A 26,232-nucleotide genomic window follows, 5' to 3' on the forward strand; every position below is an offset into this window, starting at 1 on the left:
GGCGGTTGGAGCTCCATGCTCCTGACGCCGGAAGGCTGCCGGGTTGATTCCCACATGGACCAGTGGGCTCTCAACCACAAGGTTGCCAATTCGGTTCCTCCACTCCCGCAACGGATGGTGGGCTGCGCCCCCTGCAACTAGCAACGGCAACTTGACCCGGAGCTGAGCTGTGCCCTCCACAACTAAGATTGAAAGGACAAAAACTTGACTTGGAAAAAGTCCTGGAAGTACACACTGTTCCCTAATAAAGTCCTGTTCCCCTTCCCCAATAAAATCTATAAAAAAACACACACAATTAATTCATGCAAAGCACATTGTACTGTGTGTCTGACCCAGAAAACAGTGTGTAAGTTTTATTTACTAAGTATTCATGCGTTCAATATATGCTTTAATGTTATACATACAAGTATATATACACTCCAAAGAATAATTAAACAGTAAACATTCATGTAACCAACATTCATTTAAAAAACCACCCTGTTCCCACTGCTCAGTAGTGGGACATTTGTCATAAATCATGGGTACATATATGTGGGGCTCAGGTTTGGAACTGTTTTGTTCTTTTTTTTTCTTTCTTTTTTTATTAGTTTCAGGTGCACAAGACAAAGTAATACTTAAACGTTTATCATTTATATCCCTCACACTGTGTGGACCCCCCTCCCCCATCCACTATCCGTCTGACATCGCACCGAGTTTTGTTCTTAATTACTGTAATTTTATAACAAGCCTTGATATCTGATATGGCAAGTCCTCCCATAATTTTTTTTTCAATGGATTTTGGCTTTTCTAGGTCCTTTGTATATCCATATATATTTCAAAATCACTTTGTCTAACTCCACGGAAAAGTCTTCTGAGATTTTGTTTGGGATTGTATTAAATCTCTAGATCTCGATGTAATACAGAATTGTACACCTGAAATCTATGTAAATTTACTAACAATTGTCACCCCAATAAATTTAATTTTAAAAAAATCTCTAGATCACTTTGGGAAGAATTGACATCTTCACAGTTTTGACTATTTCAATTAGTTAATTTAACATACCTACCCATTTATTTAGGTCTTCTTTAATCACTTGATTATAGTTGACAACTTTTTTCATGGAGATCTTGCACATATACCAGGGGTGCCAAAGAATGTGTACACATGACTTATATTCATCTTTTCTTATTGGTATGTAATGAGTATTACAATTTTAATACAGTTTTTTTCTTTCTTAAAATGTGTATACCTTTTTTGGTACCCTCTGTATTATGTTAGGTTTATTCCTATATACTTAAAATTTCAGATGCTTTTCGGAAAATGATGTCATTGTTCTTTTTTTAGTTTCTGGCTGTTTGGTGCTGGTATATATTTTGTAAAAATACTTTTTAAAAAATCAGTGCCTTTTCTGTTGCAAGGCTCTGCCCCACAAAAGTCCCATCTTCGACCCTACTCACCCTCCCATCCGACCCTGTGATGGCCCCGCCCTGTGACCTTAATCCTTCCAAAGCTGGGGGAAGAGAGGGGGACTGTTTGCAGATGGCTCTTCAACCTGGAAAGGAGGATGTCGGCATCTGAAGGCGGGAAAGGTGAGAGCAGCCTTCCACCCCTGCAGACCCTTTGAGCAAGCCTGGGCTCTGCTCCACCCTTGGCCCCTCTGACCCACCCGGGACCCTACCGCTGGAGAGTCACCAGGGGACCAGAACCACATTACCTTGTTCCCATCCCAGCCAGGCCCTTACACAGCCTCACTGCCAACTGAGCCCTGACACTCAGCCTGACCCAGACTCTGTCCCCTATTGCCTCCTAGTCCTATCCACAGCCATAGTCCCTAGTTGAAACCCAACCCTAACCCTGGCCCTGACCCTATCCTAGCTCCCACCCCAACTGCAAGTCCAAAGCCAGCCCCAAGCTTAATCCTGACACAAACCTTACCGACCAGAAGGCAAACCCCTGTTAGAGTCCAAACACCAACACGAATACAGACCTTACCACGAACTCTAAAGTCACCTAACCTCAACCCCAGCCCCTGGAGGTCAATAATGTTAGTGAATGGGTCTCTGACTTTCCAGAAAGAATGCAGACTCATTTTTAAGGACAAAGAAAATTAGGAGGAGAGAAGAACACACCCTTAATGGTGGTAGTAAGTCATGAGGTGTTGGAGTCAGAGACTGCCTGGGTTTGACCCCCAATTCAGTGACTTCATCAAATCACCACTGCCTCTTTTTGCATCAATTTCCTTACCTGCAAAATGGGAATGATACTATGTGCCAGGCAGTCTTCTGAATGCTGAACTCATTGAATCCTCACAACAACCCTATAACGCAGGTTCTCTTATTACAATCCCATTATACAGATAAGGAAACTGAGGCTCAGAGTGGTTATGTAACTTGCTCAAGGCCACACACAGCTACCAAGTGGTAGAGTCAGGATTTAAACTCTGACAGCTTCTTTTCTCCGAAGGTGGGGATCTTAACCAGGCCAATCTACTGAACCTCAGAAGCTGGAACAAGGCCATGGGAATTAGGAATGGCCTTAGCTGAAAATCCCAATGCAAAACTCAGATCCCATCCAAACTCAACGTCAACCCTAACCTTGATCCTAATTCTAACCTCAGCTCATTCAAACACTCAGTCCTAACCCTAAATCATAACCTATGCACACTCCATTCCCACCTTTATTTAAACCCAACCCAAAAATCCACCAGGTGAATTTAACCCTAAATTTGCCTCCAGCGATACACTTCATCGTACCCCATGTCAACTTAAACTCTACCTCCAATCCTAAAACCAAACCCTACTTCACTTGGAAACATAATCTCACCCTCACTCCCCTATAAACTCTCACTCTACCCCCCAGTCAATTCCAACACCAACTCTTACCTCCCCATCCTTAACTCAGGTACCCCCAACTCTTTCTAGTTTTACATGCTCTTTTCTCCTTCCCTCAGACAGAGAGATGGGATCAGGTAGGAGGCAGCGATGATTGCCCCAATAACCTGTCCCTCCTAACTCGGTTTCTCCACACAGACATCACCCCAGAGCCCAGTCCAACCAATGGATCAGGCCCTGGTCCCGAATGGGGGCTGTGCCCTGGGCCCCCAGAAGCAGGAGGTGAAACCAGCAGGGCATTGGGCGTAGGGACCCCTAAGCGAAGGACTCAGCACAGTAAGCACAAGACGGTGGCAGTGGCCAGTGCCCAGCGGTCACCCCGTGCACTCTTCTGCCTCACCCTGGCCAACCCTCTGCGGCGGTCCTGCATCAGCATCGTGGAGTGGAAGCATCCTGGAATTCCAGGGGCAGGCATTGGGGCTGAGGGTCATCAGGGTACCAAGAGTCAAGGATTGGGTCAGGGCTAGAATGAAGAAGGGCTAAGATTACTAGGGTCCAAGGATCAAGAACTGGCTTAAAGGGGGAGTTGAGAAAAGTGAAAGTCACCAGGGGAATTAACCGTCAAGGAGTAAGTTACAGCAAGAGTTGAGGATGACTAAGCTTTCTGGGGTGGGGGGTCAGAGTCAAGGCCTTGGACAGGGCAGAGGCTAGGAATGTGAGGGCTGGTCACCCTGGGGTCAACAGTGAGCATTGGGTGGAGAGGTCCCCAAAGGAAGGCGAAGGTTCTGAGGCTGCTCTGCCTGGGTCCTTGACTATGTCCACCTGAGGCCCTTCGACATCCTCATCCTGCTGACCATCTTTGCCAACTGCGTGGCCCTGGGGGTCTACATCCCCTTCCCAGAGGACGACTCCAACTCTGCCAACCACAACCTGGTGAGGCTCACCCCGCCATGCCCTGCTTTTCCAGTCAGATCCAGCCTTAGTCAAACTGCCTCAAGCCTTCCAGCCAGGCCCCTCCCCGCACTGATCCAAATGACCCTCCCCTGCCTACCCACACTCGGTCCCAGCTATTCCCTCCTCCCTGCCTCCCCTCAATCCCCAACCCAAATGCCTCCCCGATCTCCGGCTCTTCCCCCAGGAGCAGGTGGAATACGTATTCCTGGTGATTTTTACTGTGGAGACAGTGCTTAAGATCGTGGCGTACGGGCTGGTGCTCCATCCCAGCGCCTACATCCGCAATGGCTGGAACCTTCTCGACTTCATCATTGTCGTGGTTGGGTGCGCATCTGCGGGGGACACCCCCACCCTAGTTCAACTTCCCACCCCAGACCCGCTGAATTCGGGGCTCAGGGAAGCGACTACTTCAGACTGTCCCCATTTGGCAGCCAGAATCAGAAAGATTAACATATTTCAAGCCTATTTGCTTTTCCGGTTACAGGGACTTGTTCTTTCCCGAGCAGAGAGGAGGCGTGGGAGAGGGTGCCAAGGCCTGACCCCCACCTCGTCCCTGGCTCTCCCATCAGGTTGTTCAGCGTGCTGCTGGAGCAGGGCCCTGGACGGCCCGGGGACGCTCCGCATACTGGGGGAAAGCCGGGGGGCTTCGATGTGAAGGCGTTGCGGGCATTTCGGGTGCTGCGGCCACTGAGGCTGGTATCTGGGGTCCCGAGTGAGTGGAACGCCCCCGGGGTTGGAGGTGAGGGACGGGAGCAGGAGAGGGGCTGAGCGGACCCTGCCCCTACTTCGCCCACTTCTCGCTCCCCACAGGCCTGCACATAGTGCTCAATTCCATCATGAAGGCGCTGGTGCCGCTGCTGCACATCGCACTGTTAGTGCTCTTCGTCATCATCATTTATGCCATCATCGGACTCGAGCTGTTCCTCGGACGCATGCACAAGACGTGCTACTTCCTGGGATCTGGTTAGCCAGCCCGCCCTTCTCAGGATAGGAGATGCCCTCTCCACTGGTTCCTAGGGCCCACAGTGTTCTCAAGGCAACCCAAATTCACGAGACTCCACCCACAGGTTCAGGCTCCACCTCAAGCTCCGCCCTCAATCCCAGACTAAAACCGCCCCCCTCACTAATACCTCGGTCTTATCACAAGACTCCACCCTTCAGCCAAGGCCCTGCTCAGCACTTAAGATTCTAGGCTTCCCTACTGGGCCCCACGTATTCAGGCCTTTCTTTCAGACACCAGCCCAAGCTGACCCCACCCTCTTTTTTTTTTTCAATTTTTATTGGGGAACATTGGGGAAGAGTGTGCTTTCCCAGGACCCATCAGCTCCAAGTCAAGTCGTTGTTTTCATTCTAGTTGTGGAGGGCGCAGCTCACTGGTCCCTGTGGGAATCGGACCGGCCACGTTGATGTTATCAGCACTGCGCTCTCACCAGCTGAGCCAACCGGCTGTCCCACCCCACCCTCTTTTAAAGATCCGCTCCCAAATCCACAAGACTCCATTGCCCCCAGTCTCATGCCTCACTCTTATTTACAAGATTCTGCCCCAAGATTTACAGTCGCACTCCCTAGATCCCTGTGGTTGGGGTTCAGCTTCCCAGTGATTCAGAATCCTGACCTGGCAAGTCAGGGGCTAAGGGTTACCCTTGATTTAGAAAAGTCTAGGACGCTGAGTTGCACTTCCCAGGTGGGCGGGGCTGCAATGTGGCAGCGACTGTGGGTGGGTGTGCTTCGGAGCTCAGAGCTCCAGTCGTCCCGCAGACACGGAAGCTGAGGAGGACCCGTCGCCCTGTGCATCTTCGGGCTCAGGGCGTGTGTGCACCCTGAACCAGACCGAGTGCCGCGGGCGCTGGGCAGGGCCCAATGGAGGCATCACCAATTTCGACAACTTCTTCTTCGCGATGCTGACGGTCTTCCAGTGCGTCACCATGGAAGGCTGGACCGACGTGCTCTACTGGGTGAGGTGGACCACAGGCACACAGTGTGAAGGCTGCACTTGCCTTTCCTCCCTGAGCTCAGGCGGGAGTGTCTGCGTAACCTGAGGGATGCATGCTCGCTCTCTCCCCAGATGCAGGATGCCATGGGATATGAGCTGCCCTGGGTGTATTTTGTGAGTCTCGTAATCTTTGGGTCCTTCTTCGTTCTCAACCTTGTACTTGGCGTCCTGAGTGGGTGAGGAGCCTAGACACTCCCTTCATCTTGCCCTTCATTCTCCCATTATCCTGCCCCTCAGCCCTGTCCTTTATTTTGTTCCTGGCAAACTCCTATGCAACCTTCAAAACCCATCCAAAATATCCCTCCATTCAATCAACATTGAGCATCTACTGTATCCAAAGCACCGTTTTAGGAATGGAACAAGAGACAAAAATCCCTGCCTTCCTGGGTATTACATTCTGGAGGGGAGAGACAGATAACAGCAACACACACAATAAACAATATATATGTAGTGTTTTACATGGAATATGAGCTATGGAAAGAAAGGAAGGATAAAAATAAGAAGGGGAAGATCTTGCAATTATAAACAGGAACAGTCACGACAGGCCTCCTTGAGAAGATATTATCTGATTAAAAATGTGAAAGAGATGACGGAATGAGCCATGTAGATATCTGAGGAAACAGTGTCCCAAGGAAAGGGAACAGCTAACGTGAAGGCTCCAAAGCAAGCATGTGCTTGGCATAGTCAGTGAACTGCCGGTGTGGCTGCAATGGGGAAGGAGAGGGGGCAGGGTGGTTCTCCCACCTAGCCCCCTACCCTTCTCCCTCAGGGAGTTCTCCAAGGAGAGGGAAAAGGCTAAAGCACGAGGGGATTTCCAGAAGCTTCGGGAGAAGCAGCAGTTGGAGGAGGATCTGCGGGGCTACCTGGACTGGATCACACAAGCGGAGGAGCTGGACACCGAAGACCTCCCAGCGGATGGAAACTTTGCTTCTGTGGCTGAAGAGGGCCGAGCTGGCCACCGTAGGCAACCCCAATCTGGCCCCTGCCCTGCTTCACGCAGGCGTCAGATGTGGGCTGCCCTCCTGAGACCCAGCCCCCAGTTGGACACAAAACCCAGACCTAGACCCAGATCCCCTTCCCAACTGTACCCAGAACAAAGATTCCAAGTAACACCTCCCCTGCCACACCCACAAACACACAGCCACGCACACATACGGCTGTAACTTCTCTCCAGGCTGTGCTCCCTCACTGTCCTCTCTATACCCTCAGGGCCACAACTGGCAGAGCTGACCAATAGGAGACGTGGACGTCTGCGTTGGTTCAGTCACTCCACCCGCTCCACACACTCCACCAGCAGCCATGGTGGGGCTCCATCCAGGATGGGGAGAGGGGTGGGATGGGTAGACAGAGGAGAAAACCCAGGATGGAACCCTCAGTTCTTCTTGTGCTGACCTCTCTTCCCACCCTATCCACAGCCAGCCTCCCAGCCAGTGACTCTGGTTCGATGACAGAGACTCCAGGCGATGAGGAAGAGGAAGAGGGGGCCCTGGCCAGTTGTACACGCTGCCTGTGAGAGTCCCCAACCCTTGACCTCTAACCCAACCCGGAACCCAGTCTAAATCCGGCCCCTTGTAGTTACTTTGGACCCCAACCTTGACCTCAGCCCCTGACCTCCAACCCTAGCCACTGTCTGCCCCCTCAGCCCCTTATGACACCTATCTCTCATCCCCCTCTTTTCCAGAAACAAGATCATGAAAACCAGGGGCTGGTGAGTTGGGGAAGTTATGTGACTTCTGGACCCCGTGACTTTGTGAGCCGCACCTGAGCACCCCAGGGCAGGGCAGGCTGAGGTGAGTGATCTCAGCCAGTGAGCTCCCCTTTCCTCCCAGCCGCCGCCTTCGTCGAGCCAACCGGGGCCTTCGGGCATGCTGCCGTCGGGCTGTGAAGTCCAATGCCTGTTACTGGGCCGTGCTACTGCTTGTCTTTCTCAACACGCTGACCATCGCCTCAGAGCACCACGGGCAGCCTGTATGGCTCACTCAGACCCAGGGTGCGCCCGCCAGCCTACTAGCTGTCTCCCCCAGCCCCCAATTCCCTCCACCCCAGAAACGCCAATCCAGGATCCCTCAGGTGCCTCAGACCCCCAACACTGCCTCACTGCGCAAGTACATGCAGAAACCTTACCCTGTCCCATCGCACCTCGTAGCTTACATTTACGTAGTGCTTGCTGTGTGTCAAGCTCTATTCTCAGGGCTTTACATGTACTAACTCAATTTCTTTTCACCACAACCTTATGGGAATTAAGTACTAAGGCACAGAGTACTGAGCACCAAGATACTGAAGAGTTAAGTAACCAATCCCGGGATTCAGCTAGTGAGTGGCAAACCCAGGCAGCCTGACTTCAGAGTCCAGGCTCTTAACACCGCACTGTCTGGACAAGTCAACCCCTCTGTTCTTCAATTTCCTCATCTACAAAATGGGGCTAGTAATAGTATTCATTTCATGGTGTGGTTAGGAGGGTTAAATGAGTTAAAGTGAAAAGTGCTTAGAACATTGCATGGCCCACGTAAAGCTAACACTTTGTAAGTGGTAGGTGCTACCCCAATATTAATATCGAGCACACTTCTAACCCCAATCCTCAAACCAGCCCAGTCCTAACTAAACCTCAGCCTCTAACTCTACCCTTAAAATGTAGCTTTTCTGGGCTCTCAGAAGTTGACTGAGGCCCCACCCCAACTCTGTCCCTTGCCCCAGCTTCAAGCCCCTCAAAACCTCACCCACTCTGACCTACAAACTCATCTTAATCCCTAACCCTAACCCCACCCCCAGCCTGTGCCTGACCTGCAATACCAGCTACCCCAGATCACCCCATGACCACTACCTCCCCACATGTCACCATGCAAACTGGCTAGCCTGGTTGCCCCACCCCGTCTCCCCACAGAGTATGCCAACAAAGTGTTGCTCTGTCTGTTCACGGTGGAGATGCTTCTCAAGTTGTATGGTCTGGGCCCCTCCGCCTACGTTTCCTCCTTCTTCAACCGCTTTGACTGCTTTGTGGTCTGTGGGGGCATCCTGGAGACCACCCTGGTGGAGGTGGGCGCCATGCAGCCCCTGGGCATCTCGGTGCTCCGATGTGTGCGCCTCCTCAGGATCTTTAAGGTCACCAGGTGTGTATAGGTGGGAGGGTGGGTAGGACTGGAGCCCCAAACAAAGCCCAAACAGTCCCCACCCCAGCTCCAATGATAACTTTATCCATATCACCATTCATTTTGCAAATATCCACTGAGTGCCTACTGTATGCCAGGCACTCTTCCAGGCCCTAGGGAAACACCAAAAATCAAAGCAGACACAAGTTCCTGCCTTCATGGAGATTCAAGTCTGGTGGGGAGGGGGTCTACTCCATTTCTTTCCCTTTCCTTAAACTCCAGCCTGTCTCTGAACTCAATTCCATACTCATGTCCAACCCAAACCCCATCCCCAACCCCCAACCATAGCATCAGCTCTAACCCAAGCCCAACCACTCATCATCCACAAACCCATTTACAACCCCAACATGCAATCCCAAGCCCATCTTCAACCTCATCCCTAACTCACAGCCTCATCCCCATCAATAACCACAACCCCCACATCCATAACTTCTCACCATCAGCTCATCTCCAACCACAACCCCACTCTCAGCCCCAGCCCCAATCTTATCCCCATCCTCTCCTGTCTCAACACTCAACTCAAACTTGGTCATCTGCAAATACTCCCTACCCCCGAACCCCCATCCCATCCCCATCTCCAATTCCTAACCCCATCCCCAGTCCTGGTCCCAACCTGAAACCCAATTCTAGCTCCATCAACTTCCATTTACCCTCCATCCTAACCTCATTTCCCATTGCACCCCTAATGCCAACCCTAACCCCAAACTCAGCCTTTCCCTCACTTCTTATTCTCAACTCACCCCAACTCCAAAATTACTACCAACCCTGACACCAAAAGTCGTTTTAACCTAGCCTGCCCCAATGCATCCCAAGCTGGAGCCCTACCCTGGTTCCTGACTCACCACTCGGCGTATCAACCCTGCCCCCTCCATTTCTGCTGCAGGCACTGGGCATCTCTGAGCAATTTGGTGGCGTCCCTGCTCAATTCAATGAAATCCATCGCATCCTTGCTGCTTCTCCTCTTCCTCTTTATCATCATCTTCTCCCTGCTTGGCATGCAGCTGTTTGGGGGCAAGTTCAACTTTGACCAGACCCACACTAAGCGAAGCACCTTTGACACCTTCCCCCAGGCCCTCCTCACTGTCTTTCAGGTGGGGCCTGGAGACCATGGGATGGGCAGGTCATGAGCATCCTAGAGTCGGGGGAGGGTACCAAGAGCTTCATGGTGACCTCCCACCCCCAGATCCTGACGGGCGAGGACTGGAATGTGGTCATGTATGATGGTATCATGGCCTACGGCGGCCCCTTTTTCCCAGGGATGCTAGTGTGTGTCTATTTCATCATTCTCTTCATCTGTGGCAACTGTATCCTCAGAGCCTTGGGTGGCTGGATAGTGGCAGGGTGGGGGTGGACAGAGGGACTTGGGTGATCCAGAGGCAGGCTGCTTCTCCATCCTTTGCAGCCTGAGCTCACTTCAGACATCCTGTTGAACGTGTTTCTTGCCATTGCTGTGGACAACCTGGCCAGCAGCGATGCAGGCACTGCCAAGAACAAGGGCAGGTGATGTCTGGCTCTGCCTCCAAGACAATCTCTCCCTGGGTCCCTGCCTAGGAACCCCCCCACACACACACATCCCATACCACCAGAGATGGCTCGGTCATCCTGGCAACCCCCACCCGCAGATCCAACCTGCAGTCCTCATTCATTCCACATGCACTTATTGAGCACCTACTTTGTGCCAGGCTCTGTTCCAGATACCGAGACAGCAAGGGTCAAGGTAGACAGAGTCCTCTCCTTCATGGAGCTGACATTTGAGTTGGGGAAGGCAAGCAAAACACAAACAACTGAATATATAATATACTTTAATTAAATGTATGTTAACAATATAATGAAGAAAATGAAAGCTAAAGAAAAGAATAGAGAGAAACGAAGATTGCTATTTTGGTTAGGGTAGTCATGGAAGCTCTCTATGCAGAGGGGACAGTTGAACCAAGACCTAAATAAAGTGAGGGAGTAAGCAATGAAAATATTTGGGGGAAGAATGTTCAAGGCAAGAGGACAGCATGTGCAAGGGTCCTGAGGTGACGACACTCTCAGCGCTTTCAAAAAACACCAAGGAGACCAGTAAGTCTGCAGTGAAATAAGCAAGGAGGACAGTGGTAGGAGATGAGCTCAGCTGAGGGGATAGGAGGCCGGATTGACGGCATTCTGAGCCACAGTGAGGACTTCGTTTTCTGCTCTGAGTGAGTGGGAGCCATGGGAGGAGTATGAGCAGAGAAGGGATGTGCCAGACTTAGGATTTAACAGGATCCTTCTGGCTGTTGTAAGAAGAACAGACTGTGGGGATGAGGGCAGAAGCAGGGAGGGTCTATGAGGTCTAAGAAAGGTCTGTTCTGAGTGCAACACCCACCCCCCGCCCCAGCCTCACCCATCTGTTGTAATCCTAAGCAATCACCACCACCCCCATTTTCTCACACAGGGAGAAGAGCACGGAGGGAAAATCACCACAGGAGAATGGAGCTTTGGTGAGTTAGGAGCCTGGGTACCATCTACACATCATACTACCACCAATACCTGTCTATGTGTTTGTGTCTAGCCCTCAACTTCTGCCTATGTATTCCTTCATTATTCCATCCCTTCCATGCCTCCCCTGTGTCCATCTCCTGGTGTCTCCTCCACCTTTGGTGACCCCCCACCTTCCTGTCCCCAGGTGCCTGATGGGGAGAATGAGGAAGAGAAGGGCGCAAAGAATGAAGGAGCAGGCAAGTGGCCAGGGCCAGGTGGAGGAGGTGTGGGACCTTAGGGACATCACCCAGACAGAGCTCTTGACCCTTGAGATCCTCTTCTCTGGAGAGCAGCCTTTTCTGAAATCATCTTGAAAATAATGGGCTTGGCATGTGGCCAGCAATGTTTAGAATGTTCAGATTAAAAAAGATAAACAGACGTTTTGTTTTACTGCAGAATTTCTCAGAGCCTTTATGTTATAAAAGTGCGCATATGACAGTAAGCATGGCCATGTTCATTCAACACACATTTACTGAGCCCTTACTGTATCTTAGGCACTGTTCCAAGTGCCGGGAACACAAAACAAATTCAAATCCCTTCTCTGAGGAGCTGACATTCTAGCAGGGAGATGGGAAGAGTGTACCGTGTGACAAATACTGTTCTACGTATTTTACATACATTTTCTCAATCAATTCTCTCTCTTTAGAGCTTCTGGTGCCAGGCATGGAGGAAGAGGAGGAGGAGAAGGATGAGGAGGAGGAGGACGAGGAGGAGGAGGAGGAGGAAGGGGGTGCAGGGCGTGTGGAACTCCTGCAGGAAGTTGTACCCAAGGAGAAGGTAGTGCCCATCCCTGAGGGCAGTGCCTTCTTCTGCCTCAGCCAAACCAACCCGTGAGTACTGGGAATAGATGAGGGGCTGGGGCAGGTGGAGGGCCAGGGAGCAGCCAAGGCTGGAGGAGGGGTGCACAGCCTGATGCAATAGGGCCTGAGCTGCATCCCTCAGACTCCCCCAGTCAACTCTGTGGTCCTGGATTCTGACCATGGCCCATTCCCTATCCGCAGACTGAGGAAGGCCTGCCACAGCCTCATACACCATCACGTCTTCACCAATCTTATCCTGGTGTTCATCATCCTCAGCAGTGTGTCCCTGGCCGCTGAGGACCCCATCCGAGCCCACTCCTTCCGCAACCATGTGAGCTTTTGGCTGGGGGCTGGGGAGCACTCCCAGGGGTGGCCTACTGGGCGCAAGCTGGGGTAAAGATGGAGACAGAGAGAAGACCCCTATCTAGGTAGAGAGAGAGGGGCAATAATGGCAGCTGCTGTGGTGCCAGCCTTTACTGTGTGTGCAACAGACTTGAGGAAGTGCCAGGGAGAAAAGAGATCAGTATTCAGCTGAGAAGGAAGCTGTACTTAGAGAGATTGAGTGGGCCAAGGGCACCCATTTGGCTGGGTAGAGGCAGAGGAGCCCAAGTTTTAACTCTGGTCTTTCTGATGGCCAAGCCTTTTGCCTTGTAGAGAAGTTCTTGATGATCATGAGAGAGAGAGGGAAGGACGGAAGGAAGGATGGATGGAGGAAGGGCAATGCTTGCGTAGAGAGGTACAAACACACAGACACACACACACACATACACACACATGCCTAGGATCCCCCTCAGCCATGACTCAGTGACTCCCCCTCTTTTTCATCCCCCAGATTCTGGGGTACTTTGATTATGCCTTCACCTCCATTTTCACTGTGGAGATTCTACTAAAGGTAACTAATGGGTCCCCAATCATACCCCAAGTTGCCTCAACCCACTCCCCACCTACCACCACAGCCCACCTTTCCTACTTCTGTTTCCTCCTCCCCCTTCTATATCCAAATCTGGGGTCTAGCCTTATGACCTCTTACTTCCCAGATGATGGTGTTTGGGGCTTTCCTGCATCAAGGCTCCTTCTGCCGTAGCTGGTTCAATCTATTGGATCTGCTGGTGGTCAGCGTGTCTCTCATCTCCTTTGGCATCCAGTGAGCGACCCCTTACCCACCCATTACTCCCAGAGCCCAGACCAGGCCCCAGCCAGGGCCTGAGGACCACCCTTTCCCCAGCTCCAGCGCCATCTCCGTGGTGAAGATTCTACGAGTACTCCGAGTACTTCGGCCCCTTCGAGCCATCAACCGGGCCAAAGGACTTAAGGTAACCCCACCACACCCAAGTCCACCAGTACCAGGCCCTGCCCCACCTGTGGGGCCAGGATTACTGATCAGACTGACCATTTGCATTGATGCATGACCACACAGCCTGGACCTGACATGTAACCACATGTGCCGGGCCACTGACCATGTGGCCTGACCCATGTTTCTTACCAATGGCCACATTTCTCTGATCCGAGTTTCCAACATGTGGCCACTCACCCCTGCCTGGCAAACACTTATTGCCGGTTGGTTTCCTCATATCCCTGGGCCACATCACTGCCCTTTGACCATGTGTTCCTGACCACGTATCCCTGACCTGAGACCACATGTCCCTGACCCAAGTCCCTGAGCCCCATCCATGCCCAGAGCCCCGGCACCATGGCCATTGTGACCTGCAATGTCCATTACCCATATTTGTGGGTGCCTGCAGCACGTGGTGCAGTGTGTGTTCGTGGCCATCCGGACCATTGGGAATATCATGATTGTAACCACACTCCTGCAATTCATGTTTGCCTGCATTGGCGTGCAGCTCTTCAAGGTGAGAAGAAACGCTGGAGTGAGGCCGAGGCCCAGGTTAAGGTGGGGGTGAAGGGTGAACCTGCTTGACAAATATCTTCCCTGCAGGGGAAATTCTACAGTTGCACTGATGAGGCCAAACACACACCCCAAGAATGCAAGTGAGTGGCTGAGACCCTGCCCTCCGTGGGGCACAGGATACCTCCCAAAGGCTGCAGAAGACCCTAGAGCTCACCAGGGCCCCTGAAACCCCTAGAGTTTCCGCCCAAGAACTGCAGAGACCTCCCAGATTTTATCAAGGCCCCCAAGATTCCCAGAACTCCCCAAACCCCAAGATACACCATCAGAACTCGCCCAAGAACTACAAAGGCCCTCAGATCTCATCAAAGACTATGAGTCCCCCCAATACCTCCCCCAAACCCTTCTCCACATTCCCCAAAGTTACCTACAGTCCACTCCAGACCTCCTAGAACTCCCCAAACACACCCCACTCCACCCCCGCCGAACCCCCGTTTTGATCTTTAGACTCCTGTAGAGGGTAGTGGTTAAAAACATGGACTTTGAAGTCAAACATTCCTGGTTCAAATCCATCCCATGAGACTTTTCTTAACCTTGTAATTTCTTACATTTCTTAACCTTGCTGAGTCCCATTTTTCTTAACTGAAGAATGGGATAAAAAGAGTATGGATCTCACACGTTTCTTGTGAGGAGTAAATGAGTTACTCCACAGAGAGTGTACTACAGTGTACAGTTACTGCATGTGAAGCCTACCACCATGCCTTGCATAGACTTAGTGCTCGTCGATGCTGGTTATTATTAGTATTATTTTTTTCTGGGTGGTAATGATGATGATGATAATGGTGATGAGAGTTAACATACGTGGTGCCAACTATGTGCCACACATTATTCTCCTTGATTGACATTATTCATCCTTGTAACAAGCCAGGAAATATGTTCTGTTATTATCCTTATTTCGTAGATGGGGAAAACGGAAGCACAGAGAGGTTAAATGCCCAAGGTCACCCACCCAGTAAATGGAGGGGCAGGATTTGAATCCAGGCTATTCAGCTATACCACTATGTCCTGCTGCCTCCATGCTGGAGACCCCAGTCCCCTTTCCACAGCTCCCCACCCCTCCTCACCCACCCAGCCTGTCTGCAACATCCACAGGGGCTCCTTCCTGGTCTATCCCGATGGAGATGTGTCACGGCCCCTGGTCCGGGAGCGGCTCTGGGTCAACAGCGATTTCAACTTTGACAATGTCCTTTCAGCCATGATGGCTCTGTTCACTGTCTCCACCTTTGAAGGCTGGCCTGCGTGAGGGGCAGGGTCCCAGGGATGGGCAGGGGACTGGGAAAGAGTCTCTAAGGGACTGGCTTAGAATCTGACGGGGGTAGGTGGGAGAGTATCTTGGGATGTGATAAAATTCTCTTGAGACTGAATAGGGTTTTCTCGGGGCTAGTGGGCATATCAGAGGACTGGGTGAGGGTCTCCCAGTAGCTGGCTGGGGTGCTTTGGGAACCTGGGTGGGTGGGGTCACCAGGAGTTGGGTAGAGGCCTATAAGGAACTTGGTAGAAGTCTAGAGAGGACTGGGTAGGATTTAGGGAGGACGGGGTAGGTGTCTGGGGGGACAGGGGGAGGTCTCAGAGGAGATAGATTGGGAGACCCAAGGATTTCCAGGATGCTGCACAAGTCTTTGCGGTACTAGTTGGAGATCTCTGGGATGATGGGACAGGGAATTTACAGATCTTTGGGGGCTGGTGGGGGAGTTCTGAGGAAATGCGTGGGGATCTCCAGGTGGCTGGAGAAGGGGATTTGGGGGTCTGTGGGAACTCAAGGGATTTAGGGGTCTTGGAGAGCCTGGTGGAGGTCTCTTGGGGTATGTATGGAGGTCCTAGGTGGTTAGATTAGGGGGATGAGGGGTCTTTGGGGTGCCAAGAAGGAGATTCTGGGGTGTGTATGATAAATGGTCTGGGGGAGGACTGAGGGGGCTGGGCTGTCCCCTCACCTGCCCCCCCCGGCTCCCTAGGCTGCTATACAAGGCCATCGATGCACACGCAGAGAACGAGGGCCCCATCTATAATTACCACGTGGAGACGTCAGTGTTCTTCATTGTCTACATCATCATCATCGCGTTCTTCATGATGAACATCTTTGTGGGTTTTGTCATCATCACCTTCCGTGCCCAGGGCGAGCAGGAGTACCAAAACTGTGAACTGGATAAAAACCAGGTGACCTCTGAGCCCTCATCCATGACCCCAACACCATGCACACCTCCTTGCCTCTGGATCCCACTGCTCATTCATGTCCTGACCCCATATGCAGCGCCAGTGTGTGGAATACGCCCTCAAGGCCCAGCCACTGCGCCGATATATCCCCAAGAACCCACATCAGTATCGCGTGTGGGCCACTGTGAACTCTGCTGCCTTTGAGTACCTCATGTTCCTGCTTATCCTGCTCAACACGGTTGCTCTAGCCATGCAGGTCTGATATCCTCCCCTGCCAGACACCCTAATCTGACCACACAATCACTTGGGAACCATTAGGAGCACTTTAGGCTGCCAGTAGCAAAATTCCCAACTGACAGAGACTTAAACTATAAAGATATTTGCCACATTTCTTCAAATCTAAGGGCAATAATTGTAAGTTGCATACGGATTTCAGAGATCTAAGAATGTGAAAAAGAAGTAGCAGGTGGCAATTGTAAGTTGCCATTGATTGTGAGGTGCATCCCAATGTCAGATATTCTAAAATGTGAAAATATGTGTATCCTAGAGTCAACGAAGTGTGGAAGCTACCTCACACAACAAGAAGTGTGGAGGTAGGCTGTATGCTCATGCTCATCAGAGACTCAGGCTCTATCTTTCTGCTCCAGCTTTCATTCTCATGCTTGTTGCTTTATGGTCACAAGATGGCTGCCGCTGTTCCAGGCGTCAACACTACATTCAGGGCAGGAAAAAGGAGGGGAGGTTGTACCAGAGGACTGTCCCCTTTTGAGCCTTTTATTGGAAAACAAAAATATTTTTCACAGAAGCTGCCCAACCAGCAGCAGGCTTGTTTCTGTCAGAACTAGCTGCAAAGGAAGCTGGGAAATCAAGAGCTGGGCTTTCTACTATCCACAATGGAAAGCAGACAATGTGAGGGATTTGGCCAATGCATAGTACTACCACACCCCCAGACTCACCTCAGTCCAAGCCAGAGAACATTTGGTTGGGGATGGGGAGCATCTCTGCTTCAGGATCTGTCCTCACACCTAATTTTCTTCCCCAGCACTATGAGCAGACTGCTCCCTTCAATTATGCCATGGATATCCTCAACATGGTCTTCACTGGCCTCTTCACTGTTGAGATGGTGCTCAAAATCATCGCCTTCAAACCCAAGGTGCTCCCCAGCCCTAGACCCACCTGCTGCGTGGGAATTCCTTGGGGTGGAACTCATTGCAGAGCTCTCAGGGGGGCAGCAACCAGGGAGTCGTGAGACTAGGGAGTGAGAGGGATCCAGAGGTAGGCGTATCGTGTGATCCAAGCTCGGCCCTGCCTCCTCAGTGCCCCCACCACTACTGGCCCCCTACCCTAGCTTGCTGGCTCTGAGAAGACGGGGCTCTGCTTTCCTCCTGCCTACAGCATTACTTTGCCGATGCCTGGAACACATTTGATGCTCTGATTGTGGTGGGCAGCGTAGTGGACATTGCCGTCACTGAAGTCAATGTGAGGACTGGCCTCTCCACTAACCCACACTCCCCCTACTAACCTTTCCTCATCTCAAACGCAGGGCTTTCTTTCAAATGTGTATGTGGCTCCCACTCCCATCAAACCCACTCATGGAGACTCAGTGATCCTCATTCTAGCTCTATCCCTTCTGAGTTCCTATTGGGTTCAACCAAAGTCCCCCTCCACCAGCTCCCTCATTCCATTTGCAACCTATCCTCTGGTTCCACCATGACCTAAAATGACTCTGTTATTTCTATTATTTCCTTCATTGCCTCTACATCCCCCTCCATTGGCTCCATCATCTCTTCTGACTCCTTCATCGGCTCCATTTCCTCCACTGACTCCATCATCTCCGACACTGGGTCTTTCATGACTGTCATTACCACTGACTGCACTGTTGGCTCCATAATCTCCTCCACGGGGTACTACATGGTTCTATAACCTCGATTGACAACACTGCTGCCTCCATATCTCCATCACTGGCTTCTTCATTGGGTCCCCCTTTGGTTCTCTCATCTCCGTAAAATAAATGGCTCCATCATTTCCTCCACTGGCTCCAATATGTCTCCTCCATCATCTCCTGTACCCTCTCCTCTCCTTCCACCCTCATTGCCAACTTTTCCTACAACCATCTCGATCCACTACCACATAACCTTCCCCACCATCCCTTGCATAATGACTCTGCCATCCATCATCCCCTATAACTGTTCATTCATGTCTCTCCTTGTTCATTTGGGGCTGTGATCTCATTATCTCCTCTGTCACCTCTGTCTTGGCCGTATCTCCCTCCAGAATGGTGGCCACCTTGGCGAGGTAACCCCCCCACCTCACACCAGGGACGCTCTGCTTCTTTTCTCTCTCACTCTCCCTTCCTTTTTTCCCAATGAGTCCTTAGATATGCTCCCTGACCACCCTGGGGCCTGATTTCTGAGGGATTTAAGGGCTGGGAGGGCCAAAGCACGAGACAGGGAAGTTTCTGGGGCAAATGTGGGCTGAGCATACCCACCACACCCCCAACCCCAGAGCTCTGAGGACAGTTCCCGCATTTCCATCACCTTCTTTCGCCTCTTCCGAGTCATGCGGCTGGTCAAGCTTCTCAGTAAGGGTGAAGGGATCCGCACATTGCTCTGGACATTCATCAAGTCCTTCCAGGTAACACCCCCATCCTTTGACCAACCCCTTGCCCCCACCTCACATCTCTCAGCCTGCCTTTTTACCACCCTCAGAACTATATCTCCCATGCCATACCCACCTGCAACTTATCATCTCCAGTTTTCCCTCTTTTCTAGGCTCTCAATCCCCAACATGCCTTGGCCCCTCACTGTGCTCACATTTGGGAGACACTGGTAGTCATAACATGGGCACTTGGTGGATGGACCACATCTCTCAGCAGGCCCACGCTTAAGGGAGCAGTGCATTCTGGGGATTATGGTTCTTTGCCTGGACCTGAGCATCTATCTTCCTCTCCACCCCCATAGGCTTTGCCCTATGTTGCTCTTCTCATCGCAATGATATTCTTCATTTACGCAGTCATTGGGATGCAGGCAAGTGGGGACCCCAGGGAATATCTCTCAGACACTCCTCTGCTGAGGGGAGTTGAGTATGAATAACCCAAAAGTGGGGTTAGTGGGTGGAAAGACAGACAGACACGCTGGATGACCCTGAGTCAGTCCACATGTCTGTAAAATGGGATCATCAGTGCCTACTTGTCAGGGTTGTGAGGATCCTTTGGGTATTAGGAGTTGTAAAATGGGTGGGAACCTGTGGAGGCATTGGGTCACCCCTCTGTCACAGCCCCTGTGTGCCCACAGATGTTCGGCAAGGTGGCTCTTCAGGATGGCACACAGATCAATCGAAACAACAACTTCCAGACTTTTCCACAGGCTGTGTTACTTCTGTTCCGGTAACATCTACAGCCTTCCCTGCCATCTCGGTCCCCAGCATGCCCTTGCGTGCGCACACACCCTGTCTGGGCCCCAGATTGCCTGAGCTATAAAACTAACAGGGCAGCGTGGAGTTCCATGTTGCCCGAGATTTTTCTTCCCCGTGATCTGAATCTTTTAGAATATTCTAGCCTGAGCCATCCTTTTTCTGGCTGTAAGATGTATCCCCTTCTTAGGCTTCAGTGTCCCATCTATAAAATGCTAACATGGCTGTCATCAACATGGCATGCCAGCTTTTTAAATGTCAAAATGTTACCTGTGCCAGATGTAGCCCCTGACAGGAAGTGGGTCATCTAAGCCCTCCAGCCCCCACAATGCCACTTGCCATGACTTCATAGCTTCCTCTCCAAGATGGCACCCCCATGTGATCCCCAGGTGTGCCACGGGTGAGGCATGGCAGGAGATAATGCTTGCCACCCTTCCTGGTAATCGGTGTGACCCTGAATCTGACTTCGGTCCTGGAGAGGAGTTTACTTGTGGCAGCAATTTCGCCATCGCCTATTTTATCAGCTTCTTCATGCTCTGTGCCTTCTTGGTGAGGACCATTTTTCCACAACCACCACCACAGCCATAGGGGCTTGTCCTGAAAGGTCTGGGGATGTCAAATGAAGTGGGGAGCCCAGATCTTCAGAGTGGATGAAAGGGTTGACCTGGTGACAAGATCAACCCAGGGTCTCATGACCTAGTGACCATATGACCTTACGTCAGCCTCTCACCACCCCCCATACCCTGTTCTGCCCTTCACCTAACCCTCCTGCTCACTGTCCCGCAGATCATAAATCTCTTTGTGGCCGTGATCATGGACAACTTTGATTATCTAACCAGAGATTGGTCAATCCTGGGCCCCCATCACCTGGATGAATTCAAGAGGATCTGGTCTGAATATGACCCTGGAGCCAAGTATGCCCTCTACCCCCATACCTGGTATCCCATGGGACAGTGCACTGTCCCACACAGTACCCCAGCCCCACAACCTCTGGCCTACTCCTCCCCTTACCCGGTCAGTAGATGCCCCAAGCTTGCCACTGCCCCTGTCCTCTGCCCCCGCCACACTGCTCTCCAATTCTTCCCTGGCAGGCTCTGGGGTTTTGGTGGGGAGAGGTAGTGATGAGCTGGTGGGGCCCTGAAAAAGGGATCGAGTGGGTATCTCCAACCCAGTAGTGCCTCCCGCCCACCCCCACCTGCCCAAGGGGCCGCATCAAGCACCTGGATGTGGTTGCCCTGCTAAGACGCATCCAGCCCCCGCTGGGATTTGGGAAGCTGTGTCCACACCGAGTGGCCTGCAAGGTCTGTGTAACTGCCCACCCCCCACCTTGCCTCTTAGAGGGCTGTCCACCATCTGGCAGGGGTGGGCAGAGACTTTACCTTGGATAAGGAAGGGGTGTTTGGTTGCATCATTAAAGGTTTCTGGCCTCTGGGCATTCGTCCCTGCATTCCTGGCACTTGCCCAAAGTGAGTTTCATGTCCCTGGTGTGCACAGAGACTTGTGGCAATGAACATGCCCCTCAACTCAGATGGGATGGTGACATTCAACGCCACACTCTTTGCCCTGGTTCGGACATCCTTGAAGATCAAAACAGAAGGTGTGCGGGGAGGGGACGACCAGGAGTTGGAAGGTTCCCTGGGGAGGTTACAGGAAGCAAACTGGAGTGACGGCCCCCACTCCTAGCTCTGAACCTCAACATGGGTGACTTCAGCTTTTCTAGGCCTGTTTCCCCACCTGTCCAATGGGGGCGGTGCATGACTGTGGTAGAAGCTTGTGAAGCCCCTCCAACAGTGAGGGAGTGACTGTGAAGGCCTTTTCCTATTGGTTCATGCCCCACATCCTCTCCTGATGCAGGGAACCTGGAGCAAGCCAATCAGGAGCTGCGGATTGTCATCAAAAAGATCTGGAAGAGGATGAAACAGAAGCTGCTGGATGAGGTCATCCCTCTTGCTGCCGGTGAGCAGGCCCCACCCCAATTCCTTGAGCCAACCTCTGAATGGCAGATGATTGATTGCTCACCACCACAAAACCAGCACTGGCTGGAGGAGTGGGGACAAAAAGGGGATTCCATGCTGTGGATAGGGTGGGGGGAACAGAGAACCCCGATGTGACCCTGCTTCCTCTCCCTTTCCCCCAGAGGAAGAGGTCACTGTGGGCAAATTCTACGCCACATTTCTGATCCAGGACTATTTCCGCAAATTCCGACGGAGGAAAGAAAAGGGGCTACTAGGGACCGAGGCCCCCCCGAGCACCTCCTCTGCCCTTCAGGTCTTCAGGGCGGGGCCTGGGTGGGTGGGGGTAGGTGGGAGCAGGGTGGCGGAAGCTGACTGCCCTCTTGATCTCATGGAACCCATGTCACAGATGAGGAAACTGAGGCCCCACGATCCACAGAGGATCAGGGGTTGATGAGGGGCTCCTTCCCAGACCCCACACTCCTGCATGGGAAGGAGGCTCAATGACAGGGGAGTTTAGACCTTGAGCTGTCCTGCTTCCCTATTTTTCCACCCTCACAGGCTGGTCTGAGGAGCCTACAGGATTTGGGTTCTGAGATCCGGCAAGCCCTCACCTGTGACACGGAGGAGGAAGAGGGGAAAAGGGGAGAGGAGGAAGATGAGAAGGACCCAGAAACATACAAAGTGAGGACAAATTTCCACTCCCCCAGGATTGTAAAATACTCCCTCAATCCCCGGACTTCCACACTGCCTCTGGGAAGAAGCCCCCCAGAGAAGCAGTCCCTGCAATAGACAAATGTTTGTTTGGCACCTATCATCCACTGTTAGGGGGCACGACCCAGATTCAGCCTGGCCCCTGGGGAACTTATCAGAGACAAACTATATGACCAAGTGACTTCCATACAACATGGATGCAATACTCAGTCCTGTGGCTCCCACAGGCCCCGATGGGCTCCCAGCCCCCACCCCACCAGAGCTCCGTGATTTCTGTGTCTCTGCCTGCCGGGAAGAAATTCCGAGATTCCCTCTCCCTTGGGCCCAGTGATGATGAAGAGGGAGCTCCCAACTCCAGACAGTCCAATGTGTCCCAGACTGGACCCCACGTCCACAGGTACAGTCAAGAGTCTGCAGGAAGATTGTGAGGAAAGGAAGGGACTAGCCACTCTGTGGGGAGAATTCAGCGGCATTGGAGGAGGGCCTAAGAGGGCCTTCTAATGGAAGTTTGGTAAAGATGGAAGAGATTCAAGGGCTCAAGTGGGAACAAAGGGTAATAAGAGATTCATGTGAGAAAGGCAATGCAAAGACAAAAACTGTATAATGTGGAACTAAATGGGTTTAAGTTCAAAGCCTGAATTAGCCATTTGCTAAGTGACCTTGGGCCAGTCCCTTAGTTTTCATGGTCCTCAATTTCCTCACCTGTGAAGGGGGATAATAATAGTACCTCACCTCATGGAGATAATGGACTGATGAAATGAGGTCACAACTAACTTTTACAGCTTTCTCTTCACCTCCCTCAACACACCGCCAATTCTTGTGCTAAAGCTGTCTCTTTAACAAACCAACTTTGGTTTCTTTTCAAATGTTGGGTACCTCCAACGAGACAAACATCTATGAAAAGAAAGCCCATGTCTACTTTAAAATGATGACAGGTTAATTTTATGTTATGTGAATTTCCCCCTACTTAAAAAAAAAAATCAGAAGCCCAGCATTTCTGTAAGGGAGGGGCATGGAGTGAGAGAGAACCAGGGTCCCAGAATCACATATTGGGGGAATCTGATCTGCCTAACTTGCCTCACTTTCGCCAGGAGAAGCTGCGGGGCTCTCATTTTCACAATTCCAGAAGAAGGAAGTTCTCAGCCCAAGGGAATTGAAGGGCAGCAGAAACAGGATGAGGAAGAGGAAGTCCCTGGCCGGTTCTCTGACCATGACCAGTAGGATGAGCTCATGAGCCACGGGTGGGAGGGCAGCTCTGATAGCACCCCATCACCCATGCCCAGGCCTGAGCTCACCTTCTGCCCTCCGTCCCTCCCACACAGGCTCTCCTACTTAGATGAGCAGGCAGGGACTCCCCTGCACCCCATCTTTTTGCCACTTCACAGACCCCAGAAATATGGAGATGAGCGCCATGCCACACGCCGCCGTCTGCTGCCCCCGACGCCTGCAGGTGAGAGTGGGAGTGGGTCCTGGGGGCCGCCAAGGGCCAGCAGGGCAAAGGGCTGGGGAGGCACTGACATTCCTCTTTGCCCTGAGCACCCCCTTCCTCCCACCCCCAGATCAGAAGCCCTCCTTCACAATTCAGTGTCTGCGGCACCAGGGCAGTTGTGATGATTTGCCCATCCCAGGCACCTATCATCGTGGGCGCAACTCAGGGCCCAGCAGGGCACAGGTGAGGCAGGGGACAGGGTGGGGGCAACCTAGGCTGAGTTTGTCAGGCACACTACGCTTCAGGTCCTTCTGAAGAATGGAGCACATATGGATTCACACACTCTTCCCTGTAACTGTGAGGTGGGTACTATTATTAGCCCCAGTTTACAGATGAGGAAACTGAAGCCCAGAGAGGCTCACTCAAGCTAGTATGTGGCAGAGCTGAGATTTCACCCCAGGTGTTCTATGCTTTTAAATAAATTCAAGTCTGATTTACACACATTCTGTTTGACTCCAGTTGTGTTTGCGGGTAAGAGGTAGGCGCAGGAGTCCTGTAGCCTCACACCCCACCCATCAATCACTGTCCCTCCGATGTTTATTCTGATCCAGGGTTCCTGGGCAACCCCTCAACGGGGTCGGCTACTGTATGCCCCACTCTTATTGGTGGAAGAGGGTACAGCAAGGGAGGTGTACCTCGGCAAATCCAGCGGTCCACTGCGCACCTTTACCTGTCTGCACGTGCCTGGAACCCACTCAGACCCCAGCCATGCCAAGAGGGGCAGTGCTGACAGCCTGGTGGAGGCTGTGAGTCCAGAAGGGGCATGGGCAAGAGGAATGGGGAGGAAGGAGAGAAAGAGGGAGCTTGGGAAAAGGGAAAAGGGGTCCCCATTCCCTGTGCTGTGCCTGTAGCACTCCCCTTGCTCGGTGACTCCTGCTTAGCATGCTGTGTGCACCACTGCCCCCCACTGACTTCCCTGCATGCCCTCACGGCTACATCATTTATCCACAGTGCCCCCTCTGTGAATGCTGCTTCGACTTTATGCTGGGCCCTCTGTCAATTCTGATCCCATCTGTGCCCCCAGGTGCTCATCTCCGAGGGCCTGGGCTTCTTTGCCCGAGACCCACGCTTCGTGGCCCTGGCCAAGCAGGAGATTGCGGCTGCATGTCACCTGACACTGGACGAGATGGACAGTGCTGCCAGTGACCTGCTGGCACAGGGGACCAGCTCATTTTGTAGTGACGAGGAGTCCATCCTCTCCCGCTTTGATGAGGAAGACCTGGGAGATGAGATGGCCTGTGTTCATGCCCTCTGAATTTCCATCCTCCCCACTGCTCAATAAACCTCCTGCCCTCCCTTCCCCAGAGGGAGACAGGCAAGGACCACACCCTTGGATTTTGGTGTCTTTGCACTGGGAACTTACAGCGGCCCAGCAGCCCCCATCCATCCAGCCTTCTGTTTCAGGGCTGAGCCACTGCCCACACACGGGTATTTGCAGAAACCAGGACAGCCAGGTCTGATTCTTCAGCGTCAGTGAAGGAGGGAGGAGGAGGAGGAAGAGACAGCAGCCAAAAAAAGCTGGAGACAGATTGGAGCTGGTGGGGGAAGGGGACGGTACTGGACAGACATGGAGGAAAGAGGAGAGAGGGCACTTGGATGAGGAGTAAAGTCAGAGATTCCACAAGGGGTCAGTCAGGTCAGACTGAGGAAGGGCAGGCAGATGGGAAGGAATGAATAAGGAAATCCAGAGGAGAGTACTGCCATTAGAAAGGCCTAGAGGTTGGAATTAGCCTAGTATGTGACGTGTCAGGCCGAGGGGTCCTCTGATGGCAGTGGTAATTTCAGGGAGGCTAAACTGGGATCACCCTGTCTCCCACCTCCCACCTTCTCCCTGAGAAAATGAAAATCTAAATCCATTGGCAGAAGACATGGGTGGCAGCAGAGGGTGGGTCTCCCAGCCTGGGGGAACACACTCAGGGTCACCTAGCTTTCCTGAGACCAGCTAAGAGTAACCCACTCTCCTTCTACACAGATCCCAGACAGATCCCAGAGCTTCTCTTTCTGCTTCTTGCCTTACCTTTAGTCATTGCCCAACCTTTGGGGTCTCATTCACTCAGCAAATGTTTATCAGGCATTTACTTTGTGCCAGGCACTGTTCTGGGCTTCCCTTAGAGAAAACTGAGCTGTCTTAGTCGTGTGACAGGACTTGCTCAAAGTGGTAGTCAGTCCCACTCCAAAGGAATTGCAAGCAATGCTGGGAGTGACATGGGATGGGGCCACCACTTGGGAGGGTATGACCTAGGGTCTCCTCCCAGCTCTCAGAGCAGGGGTTTCTCACTTGCATAATTGGCGGCGATCAAGCCACTGAAATTTGAGGAAAGCCAGAATTGGAGACTGGGACTTAGAATATAGAGTTGCACTAGGCCTTGAAACAAAGATGTGGAGTGGATGGGCTGCTGT

At 52.0% G+C, this 26,232-nt stretch overlaps 1 protein-coding gene across 1 annotated transcript; it reads left to right on the forward strand.

Annotated features, from left to right (window-relative positions):
- Positions 1-1,544: 1,544 nt before the first annotated feature.
- Positions 1,545-25,087, forward strand: CACNA1F (calcium voltage-gated channel subunit alpha1 F; the record flags this gene model as incomplete). Its single annotated transcript, XM_081042828.1, has 48 exons — positions 1,545-1,569; positions 3,010-3,253; positions 3,639-3,744; positions 3,950-4,089; positions 4,335-4,477; positions 4,576-4,728; positions 5,524-5,720; positions 5,831-5,934; positions 6,528-6,718; positions 6,968-7,060; positions 7,174-7,267; positions 7,440-7,466; positions 7,588-7,748; positions 8,640-8,865; positions 9,788-9,995; positions 10,088-10,208; positions 10,323-10,404; positions 11,324-11,369; positions 11,555-11,606; positions 12,071-12,239; positions 12,411-12,540; positions 13,042-13,101; positions 13,247-13,353; positions 13,435-13,522; positions 13,952-14,059; positions 14,146-14,198; positions 15,208-15,354; positions 16,068-16,269; positions 16,364-16,522; positions 17,309-17,419; positions 17,662-17,745; positions 18,541-18,561; positions 18,772-18,900; positions 19,227-19,292; positions 19,560-19,651; positions 20,067-20,226; positions 20,464-20,591; positions 20,882-20,978; positions 21,172-21,274; positions 21,532-21,633; positions 21,815-21,945; positions 22,191-22,313; positions 22,571-22,740; positions 23,435-23,560; positions 23,666-23,793; positions 23,903-24,015; positions 24,384-24,578; positions 24,857-25,087. The coding sequence occupies 48 exons, from the start codon at positions 1,545-1,547 to the stop codon at positions 25,085-25,087; spliced, it is 5,946 nt and encodes a 1,981-aa protein (XP_080898954.1).
- Positions 25,088-26,232: the final 1,145 nt, after the last annotated feature.

The sequence above is a fragment of the Rhinolophus hipposideros genome, assembly GCF_964194185.1.
Source record: "Rhinolophus hipposideros genome assembly, chromosome: X".
Classification (NCBI taxonomy): domain Eukaryota; kingdom Metazoa; phylum Chordata; class Mammalia; order Chiroptera; family Rhinolophidae; genus Rhinolophus; species Rhinolophus hipposideros.